This window comes from Dreissena polymorpha, chromosome 15, assembly GCF_020536995.1.
Source record: "Dreissena polymorpha isolate Duluth1 chromosome 15, UMN_Dpol_1.0, whole genome shotgun sequence".
NCBI classification, from domain to species: Eukaryota; Metazoa; Mollusca; class Bivalvia; order Myida; family Dreissenidae; genus Dreissena; species Dreissena polymorpha.
Genome location: NC_068369.1, coordinates 43,535,778 through 43,546,711, shown reverse-complemented (window position 1 = coordinate 43,546,711; position 10,934 = coordinate 43,535,778). Strand labels below are relative to the sequence as shown.

General features: G+C 36.1%; 1 protein-coding gene across 8 annotated transcripts in view; it reads right to left on the bottom strand.

Moving 5' to 3' along the window:
- Positions 1–5,340: 5,340 nt before the first annotated feature.
- LOC127861002 (rho guanine nucleotide exchange factor 12-like) overlaps positions 5,341–10,934 on the bottom strand; it is a 71,348-nt gene continuing 65,754 nt past the window's right edge. For all 8 annotated transcript variants that reach the window (XM_052399339.1, XM_052399336.1, XM_052399338.1 and 5 more), the window contains 4 exons: positions 10,615–10,695; positions 8,642–8,795; positions 6,832–6,879; positions 5,341–5,430 (listed from right to left, as the gene is read on the bottom strand). In XM_052399339.1, the coding sequence (XP_052255299.1) occupies positions 8,676–8,795; positions 10,615–10,695 (201 nt within the window). In that variant the 3' untranslated portion in view covers positions 5,341–5,430; positions 6,832–6,879; positions 8,642–8,675. The remainder of the gene's footprint in view (positions 5,431–6,831; positions 6,880–8,641; positions 8,796–10,614; positions 10,696–10,934) is intronic.

Here is a 10,934-nt window from a genome sequence, read left to right as displayed (position 1 = left end):
TTTAATAACATATATTACAGATATGTCTAACAACCCCAAATGTTTGTCTGCAGGACAGATTATGCGATGCCCTTAAAAAAGTGATAGCAGGTGTTTTTTTTCCACTTTTTGGGAAGATAGCCCATGGCTTTGGAATTGGGAATTTTATCGGCATTTTCTTGAAATTGGGAAAATAAATTCATTAGCCTTTTTTTCCACACGAAAAGTCCACTGATTAGAGAAAGACTAAATTTGATTTAACTCTTTATAATCATTCAAATTAAAAGAAAAAATCATATAATACTTTGTTAGATGTAATTGTATTAAAATTGAGATAAAATACACAAAAGACTTCTTTCCAAAAAAAAAAAAAAAAAAAATTTTTGGCAATTGGGAATTTTTTGCCACATTTTTGGGAAAAAATTATACTTTTTGGGATTGGGAACATAGCCGAATTTCGGCTATAAAATCGGGCCAAAAAAAAACCCTGGATAGTACACACATCCCACCATAGATATAGCGGAATAAATAAAGTTAACAGTTTCCAGGAAGTTTAATTGTAACTGTAATCTGCTTTAAAAAAACTTTTTTATATCAAGTTACATACACACCCAGTTCAAGTTATTGCGCAATACATGCTTTAGTAGTTATGATTATAATGATGAAGAGGACCACAACTTCTTCTGATGATCTGACACGAGTGAAACTGCAGGCAAAATGTCTACAGATTATGACGATTTCAAACACACAAACACACTACTTTCACAAACGCTATAATTTTTCACAAGACAAGACATATTCCTTTTGCAGAAATTCCCAATGTGTTTATTGTTAATCGTAGAAACAATATATTTATTTATCTCTTGAAAATTCAGAGATTATAAACTTAATAAATTAAAGTGTGTGAAATACACAGGGTCCATGGCAGACTTGCCATATATTGGACATCACAAAATAACGGATTGTAATATTAATGACCTACAATGTCAAAAAAATAATATCAAAGCCCTGTATCCAACGGGAAAAAACTATTAAATGGCTTTCTCAAACAAAATGCTACCTAGTCCAAGTTAGGCGAAAATAAATTCCACCAATTAAATGCCAATGTTCAAAACTGCAAAAGGACTCTGTCGACAAGCTGGCAGGCAGATTTTACCTTGCGAATTGTCATTTTGGTACTGAGCCTACGGCGAAGAGACTCGGAGCGCTGAACATAAAACAGAGAGACACCTTCACAAACATCCACCACACGTAAACGAAATGTAGCCTCTTGACAAAAATTCTATTTCTATGTTCACATAAGATTCGTAGTCAAAATATATCAATTTATTGGGCACATTATTAATCAGTAATCAGTTAATCAGATGCTACTGTATCCTAACCCTTTTTTACCACTTAGATACCATAATTTCCAAGCATTTGTAGTCCCTTAGAAAGTTTAATTCAATTTGAGACCTATCTTACTAGATTCAAGATTAAAGGTCTCATTTCCAACCCTTAAATACTAATGAGCAGCAAACAGCATAAAACCTGAACAGGCTGTTCTGGGGGTCTATGCTGTTTGAACATTGCCATTTTCACTTCGCTCCCTCCTGAGAGGGAAAGGGTTAAAGGATGGTGCATTTTTAAGTTTCCTAGGTCCTTCCTTGCCGGAGGCCCCCAGATGTGAGCAATGATAGCGTCCCCTGCACTCAAACCTAACTTACCACTAGACTCACAAAAGTTGGGACTTAATTTTTATTAAAGCTTCGATTTCCAGCTATTTATTTTTCAATGTAAGGTATTCAATGTTGTTGTGGTATTTTGCTCCGGCTGCAAGCCATCTGAGAAAAAAACAACCCCTGTCTTGTGGCCTAAAATGGTGTGCCACGCCCAAAGAACTGGAGCCCCAAGGATCAGGGTCAAACAACTGGGCCCTGAATTTTCACATGATATGTAACAACCATCAAGATAAAGTTTATGTTTGTAGTTTAGCGTATGCTATTTATAAAATATGAAAACTAAAGAACATACAATTATACTATTAGCTAATGTTATTATTAAAAGATTGAAAATAAGTACATACACTTCTACTAAGATAAAATCCCATTAATGCATGTTGCATTGCACTGCATCACAGGCACCAATAATTGTTCCCTAGCTTTCACATCACAACTTAAAACATATTTTTTGTATACCAAGTTACTTAAATAAATATGTATACAATCAAATTTTCTACTGCTAAAATTCTTAAACGACACACACTTGGTCTAGTGAAACAATTACAAATCACAATTAAAAATACATTAACCATTAATAAATAAATTCTAAAGCGCAATCCTGCAAATAATGCAACCAACAAAATAATCCAACCTCTTCCAATAATGCCATACAAACAGGCCTATAAAGATAGTGTCAATGCTGTTATTCATAACTCCATGCGGCCAAACCTGCACCAAACTATAAACAATCAATAATGATGTAACATTATCATTTAACATACATGCACCTGGAAAAAAAGACAATCTGTTAGTAGTGCGCAAATAAACACAGAGGTTGATAATTTCAAACTGTCAAATGAAATCAGAAAACTATTCAACATCAACACCCCTGCCAAAAATGGTGACAAAGTGATAGAACACTTAAAAAAACGTGTGTAGTGAAAACTGGTACCAAATTGCCTTACTGGTGTTTTAATTTTTTTGGCATAGTTCGCCGAAATCCTTTAAAACTGGAACTTTCTTGACTTTCTTTGGTACAGTCATAACCGAGGGTGTAACTGACTGCATTACTGACTGCTCAACTGACTGTGACACCTGAGAACAGCAAATACAGCTGTATTTATAACATATTTCAAAGAGAAATATAAGGAGCCAGTCACAAAGATCAGACACAAAATTTAAGCTGTTTAATATCTTTTTCGAGCATAAAAGTTACCTTTGTACGTGTGAAAAGCACTTTTTTATTTTTTTAAATGAAACAAGAAACCGTCGGAGACGGGTGATGCTACCCAAAGTTTTTTTTTGTCACAATATTGCACTATATATTCAGATAAAAGGAAACCTCTTGAGGGCACAGTAGTTGGGGGGGGACAAGAATTTTTTTATAGAAAATTTCAAAGGGCCATAACTCTGTGAAAAATCATCCCACCAGAACCCGCTGATAATATGCACATCTCCTCTTGGTATGAAGCTTCCCATAAAGTTTCATTGAATTCCGGTCATTAGTTGCTGAGAAATAGCCCGGACAAAAATTGTGCACGGACGGACGGACACACGGACGGACAGACGAAGCGGCGACTATATGCTCCCCCCAAAATAAATTTTGGGGGAGCATTAATAAACATTGACAAGTAAACAAACAAGAGTTGTCGCACGACATTGCACTTGACCATTCATCCACTTTGATAGCATCATGTACATCTCCTATCACGAGATAAAATGACCACAAACAAACATTCATAAGTTCACAAAAGAAATGTGACCCAACCAGGAAATTAGACTTGGAACTTTTGACCAATACTTTAAGTTGAATATGATTAACTTTTAAAGAGGGTATGCATGTAAGCTACCTTCCCAAAAGGTCCAGCACAATATGTCCATCTAAATTCAAAATTAAGAGAAGAATCATTGTTCAATATAAAGTAACAATGTCCCTAATGCAACCCCAAAAAGCCACCTCTAAGAAAATAAAAGCACAATACCTCCATCCAAACTTAAGATATCAAGCATAAATTCTTTCTATTTTAGTAACAGTGACCTTGACTTCATCTGCCCTAAATGAAATCCTTTGCTAGATCATCCTGTAACCTACCTACATATACACTAACCGCATATATTTCTTCATCATAAACTGAAGTTATTAAGAGCAAATGTCTATTTTTAGCAACAGTGACCTTGAACCCCACTGACCCAATGCAACTACATGCTAGATCTGCATGTCAGCAAGAGATAAGAGTGCCAGACACTCATATACTTTCATTTCCTCAGTATATAAAGTACACTATGGGGCATAATTCTGCTGAATTGCAAGTTTCTAGTAATATGCCTTCTTATGTGACCACGCATAATAATCCCAAAAACGAGTGTAAATATCTGTAGATGTTAAATTTAACCTGAATTTAGACTTGCACTCAAACCAAATCCTGACTTTTAAGTACAAAAGGGAGCATAATCATGCTTTGATGCTAGTAAAATTATAGGCTTTGGTCAGTGAATGTTCCAAAAGAACCTTAACACATAAGCAATGTTTTATTTCAATAGCGGATGTTAATACAAAGATATGGAGTATTATAATGCAAACATTTACCAAAATGATCAGTACCAAAATGGACATGACCCAGAGAACACAAGTGTATAGTTTCAATTGAATACCTGTAGCAGAAAACAGTGATACGGAGAAGTTGCACCTTTACCCACATTTTTTCAGTACAAAAATGGAAGAATAATCCTGCTGAATTTCATGTCAGAGTTAATAAACTTGGCCAGTGACATACCTAACAAAAGAGTGAAGATTCAATTGAATAGTAGAAACAGTGCTATGGAGATGAATGCATTACACAGACATGGATGCTGAAGACAGCACCAGGATTTGGGCGAGTGGTAAAGCTTTGACTATTAGGAGAATAGTTGAGTTAACTTTCTTCTAACATATTTCTGAATGTTATTAATCTTATTCTTATCCAAACCCTCCTCAAAAACACCTTAAAAATAACCATAACTGTTAATATTGTACAACATCAGCCAAAAAAGGCAACACAATGGCACCAAACCCATACAGCTGTCATAGGGATGCACGATAACAGGGCATACACAACGGCAGGGTTGAGTCTTAGCATGTCACTGAACAAAACCATACCAAACAGGCAGATCATTCAAGCAGGAAGAACTGCCCATGGAACACAGTGAAAACTTGTTGGTTCCAGTTAGTGGATACAGTAATGCTGAAAAATCATGAAAATTAATGTTGCTCATTTTGAATCAACCTTCCATGGCTTCGCCAAGACAATTAAATTATTGTTCCAATAGATTTAATCTTTAAGCATTCTTTAACACCATTTTAAGCTATTATATACATAGTGTATTATTTGCCTTGTAATATACTAAAAATCTGTTATCTCTTGCATCAAAAATACTCATCTGATAACAGACAATTACTAGTACTAAATTGTAGTACTATTTTCTATTCACGTTGATCTATTCAATTTCCAGACTACATCATTATCATAATTTCACAGCATTCCAAAGAATATGAAAATATTGCTTGAAACAACATGGCTACCTCAGGACTCGACTCAGTGCGTTTATATGTTGGGGCACCAAACATGTACTCAGAAAGAGCATTCTTTCTGGTGGACACGTCTGATTTCGATCGACAGACGTTCACGCCCTTTTGCTGCGGCGGTTCTGCTGCACCAAACATTGCCCCTGGGGAAGAGCTGTGTTTCTGGTGCTTCCGTTCCTTGGATGGTTGCTATGGGGACAGAATGGCACGGTAGAAAAACAGAGGCACTAAGCTATAGTGTGTACATGCAGAAGATCTTCAATCCACTGCATGTATTTGGTGAACACTACATTATAATCATGGATCATTCACTGCTGATAGTGCTAACAAAAATATGATCTATTGAACACTAAATCTTTACTTTTGCACAATATGGTTCATCAATAAATTTAACATATTTCTACCCTCAGTTATTTCATTCAATAAATATCATATTAACTTTGTCATATTCTATAAGACAAAGAAGACAAAATACATACATACTGTATTCCCTAAATAACGAAAGCAGAAAATACATAAGCAAATTGCTGTAACACTTCTGCTCAAAAGCAAAATTGAAATGGCTATATGCAACAACCAAAAAAACCCAGAACAGCCTGCAATGACTTGAAGTCTAGGTTTTATGCTGTTTGCTGCTCACTGGTAGATTAGGGGGTTTTAAATTAGGCCTTTCAAACTTAAATCTCGTCAGAAAGATCTTTAAATTTAATTAGATTTTCTTAGGGACTTCAACCATGTGATAATGCATATATGAGCAGGAAAGGGTTAAAGCAATGTTGAAGGATACAGCATAGCACCTAATCATTGTTGTAATACGACAGGTTCATGTATCAACACTTCAAGTATATATTGTTTACCTTGCTGAAAAGCCTACACAATTTTAGAAAGTATCTAACAAGAATATACAGAATATAAGATAAATGTTTGATTGAGATAAAATGTATTATGTGTTTTCAGGGCTTTTCTCTTCATTTTAGGAATATGACCTAAACACTTAAAAAAATGGGTTTTAAAGCATGCATTTACTATAAATTGCGGGGGAAAAGTGCAAATTTTCTTTGAAATCATGCAGGTTTCCCCATAATCAAAACTTGCACCTGCTTTGCCATTTCTAAAACAGCTATTTAAGCAATAATTCTTCCAATAATCAAGAGTCTATATGGCCTCTTCCAAATGAGAAGAGAAAAAGCAGTGAAAACATGAAACCTTAGACAGTTACTTCCCCTCAATATTTTCTCTAGACAGATAGGTACATATAGATAGCTAACTCGGTTTTTATTGGTGATCCTTATGCATAACATATTGAAGATTTATCTCTGTTATTTATGAAGTCATTGGATTATTCATTTGTATTGTTGCTTTTCAAAATATCTTTACTCAAATATGTAAATGTTACCTGCTAAAGTTTGCATTCATATAACAACAAATATTCAATTCATACACAATCACAACAGAAAACTGCAATTAATCCAAGGATTCCAAATAGCTAACCCTATGTTCTTATTTGGTCTACCTTGGTTTTTATTTGTCAAGGGAGATAATCATAAACCAACTTATTTCCTTAATTTAAAGCTCTTAGTCCTAACTTACCCCAATGGGTGAGGAATAATCTACCTCATCCACATTTATGGACGGCATCTGGAAGACAAAAAAAAACACTGAAGTTAGAGGATGATGTACTGGTAATTTTTATGATTTAAAACAAAATCTAGCTAAGAAAAAAAAAGAGCTGGTATACGGTAAACAAATCTTCTCTGATAAATCTTAAAATGCACTTAAATTCCTCATTTAGAAATAACTTTATTGTGATACTTAAACATACGCTTGGTAAAAAAGTGAGTAATATCCGACAATTAGTCAGATAATTTCATTGTGTGGATCATTTGAGCATAAAAAGTGTCTTGAACAACAAGACTATTGTCAAGCAATATAAGTCCTCTACCGGCTCCACCATTGTCAGAAATTCCACCATTTTCAGATTTTTTAAAATATATTTGTTGCCATAGCAACCAGAATTTCGACGTACGAACAAAATAAAATGACGTGCATAATGTCCATATTGCCATCTATCCATGTTTCAAGTTTCATGAAAAAATATTAAGAACTTAAAAAGTTATCGCAGGATCAAGAAAACCACCATTTCAGCAGTTTTTCTAGTCTATTTGTTGCCATAGCAACCATAATTTTTGACGTAGGAACAAATGAAATGAAGTGCATAATGTCCATAATGACATCTATCCATGTTCCAAGTTTCATGAAAAAATATTAAGAACTTTTAAAGTTATCGCAGGATCCAGAAAAGTGTGAGAGACAGGCAGACAGACTGACTGACAGACGGAGCGCAAACCATAAGTCCCCTCCGGTGAAACCGGTAGGGGACTAACTAGTCTTTATGGAGATGACACATTTTCAGTTTGATCGCTTGTGAAATTTTAAAGTAGTTTCCTCCACAAAATCAATACATGTTATGCTAACTAAGCCACCGACAAACACAGTAGTTCACAGAGTATCTCAAATACACTCCTCTCAAACTTTATGTTTAAGAGATCAAATAAAACCCCTCTCAAACTATGTTTCAAACTCAAATACACCGCTCTCAAACTATGTATCAAACTCAAATACACCCTCTCAAACTGTTTCAGAGCTCAAATAAAATCCCTCTCAAACTATTTTTCAAACTCAAATACACCCCTCTCAAACTATGTTTCAGAGCTCAAATACACCCCCTCTCAAACTATGTTTCAGAGCTCAAATACACCCGTCTCAAACTATGTTTCAGAGCTCAAATAAAACCCCTCTAAAACTATGTTTCAGAGCTCAAATACTTAAAATACCTTATTGAGGGTATATGTATCCAGATATCAACCACAAAACCCCCCAGTTGTGTGTCTCTATGTCACCAAATACATTGTGCACCTGTGTCTATATGTCCCCCCTCCCCCACATACAATTTGTAGCTGTGTGTCTCTATGTCACCAAATACATTGTGCTGCTGTGTGTCTCTATGTCCCCCCACAAACATTGTGCAGCTGTGTGTCTCTATGTCCCCCCACAAACATTGTGCAGCTGTGTGTCTCTATGTCCCCCCACAAACATTGTGAAGCTGTGTCTCTATGTCCCCCACAAACATTGTGCAGCTGTGTGTCTCTCTATGTCCCCCCCACAAACATTGTGCAGCTGTGTGTCTCTATGTCCCCCCACAAACATTGTGAAGCTGTGTGTCTCTATGTCCCCCCACAAACATTGTGCAGCTGTGTGTCTCTATGTCCCCCCACAAACATTGTGCAGCTGTTTGTCTCTATGTCCCCCACAAACATTGTGCAGCTGTGTGTCTCTATGTCCCCCCCCCCCCACAAACATTGTGCAGCTGTGTGTCTTTATGTCCCCCCCTACCACATACATTGTGCAGCTGTGTGTCTCGATTTCCCAGGTTCTCAAGTCCAGGCAGGTTTCTTGATCTGAGCCTCGAGTATCCGTAGCGTCCTCTCCTTCTCGGAAAGCTGCGTCTGGAGTTTGGGATCACCGGGATTCGCTTTGCAGGACTTGCGCAGCTTCTGAAATGGGTCCAAAAGGAAACTTTCTAAGCATCAATGAAGTTTCTTATATCGCTAAATAGAATCCCCTGACAGCCTTACTGTTCACTAAGAACAGGACTGGTGGGGTGCATTATACTGTAATACCTATATTTGTGGATTTTTGTGGGTCCCCTCAAGAACAAAATCAAAGGTCCAACAATTGTTGAAGTCAAAATTTTATATCCGATATTATAACAAAAATTTAAAGAATTCAACATCAAATAAAAATACCACATTTAATGCATCCATTAAATTTTATGACAACGAAAATAAATGAATCTTCAGTTATAAGAATAAAGATATTGAGAAATATTAGCCTTGCATAAGGGAAAGAAATACCACTGTAATAAGAGGATTATGTACTTGTAACTTTTCCGATTTATAGTAGAATCTCACATTTATGGATAGACAGACGGAGGGACTAAGGGTACGTCCCTTTTGGTGAAGCAATAAAAGGTATTCACAAATAAATCTCACGTACTTGAATTCATCATCTCCCCTTGACCTTATAGTAATACTTACAGATTAGCTTTGCTAAAAAATATTACAAATGACCCCACATTGCTTTTGCTTCTGAAATTGGTAAAAACAAGAATCATTGAAAACGAAGGAAGCTCACCTTATGTTTGCTATGAGAAACTGTGACCAAAGTGTGACCTTAAGAAAATCTATTATTAGCTCAGTGACCTTGACCTTCACCCCAGTGACCTCAAACCTCATCGAAAGGTACAGGTCCATGCAATGTATGTAAGAGATCTGTAAAATATTGAAGGCGCTATGAGAAGGCTGTAACAAAAGTGTGACGGAAGCAAGTAAGGAAGGACAAACTGGCAACTATCTGCTCCTCGAAAATGTTCTATGATGTTCCATATATCGCCAACTTAATCCCCTTTGGGTAAACCCTTTTTGCTAAGCAGAGGTTTAGTTAATTCCTAACTATTTAGGCTCGATTTCATCAAAGTCCTAATGCTTATTATACATACTTGAGTCCGTTTCCCAGGTAGAACCAGTAATTGGGAGTCTTTATGGGAGATCTAAAAAACGCTCCAAAAGTGGAGATAGAACCCATGACCTCCAGGGTAATAGGTGGACACCATATCCAATACATCAAGCAGGGGATTGCGGATGTGTTAACTTATTACAGTAACAATTATTTGCTTTCTTTATATATACCACTATAAGAATAATAACATTCATCATGCATTAATGAAGCTTTAGAGCAAAATAAAGCTCAAATAGGATTTACATTGGGCATACATGCATTGTTTTTAAGTAAAACATCAAGCTTATTTATGCTCGATTGGACGTTGTCGGCTCGGGTACTTCTAACATGTACCCCGGGTACATTTAAGTATACTTACATTTACCCCGGGAAACATACTAAAACCTACCCAGCCGATATTAGACTGTACCGGAGTTTAATTCCTGCAAAAAATCCAATGTCGTAAAACGCGCTACCGATTATAGTCATTACGAAACAAACTTCCATTTTAAAAAAACCTTCATCAACATGCTATTTGAATATGAGTTTCGATCATATAGAGGCCATTAAATAGAAAATTGACATAAATATAAACATGTTTTTTTTTAAGCCGACAACGACTTATTTAGCGTTAAAATTCCTGGGTACCTTTAAGTGTATTTACCGCACCCAGAGTACATGTAAGCTTACTTAAGTAGTACCCAAGCCGACAATGACCAATCGAGCCTTATTTTTTGTGTGTGCGTTTCTTACGGACCATATGAAATAGAGAAAACACTGTACATCTCAACTACTAAGTAATGGAGAATTTCTTACATCGTATTCATCCTGAACTGTTTCATACATGGCACGTATTGTCCGAGCTTTCTGTTGCTGTAAATCTTTCTCTTTCTCTGCCTGAAAACAGAAAATACAAACATTTTAGAGATTTTTTTTCAAAAATCTTAAGCTTGGTCATGGTCCATATACTCATTTGAGCCATGTTCTGGGAAGACTGGGCTTCATTAAGGATATGTGTAAAGTGTTGTCCCAGATAAGCCTGTCCAGTACAGACTGCGTGGACTGCACAGGAAGATCTGGGACAACCTTTTGTGCACATGGATTAATAATATTTTTCCCAGAACAAGGCATATTAA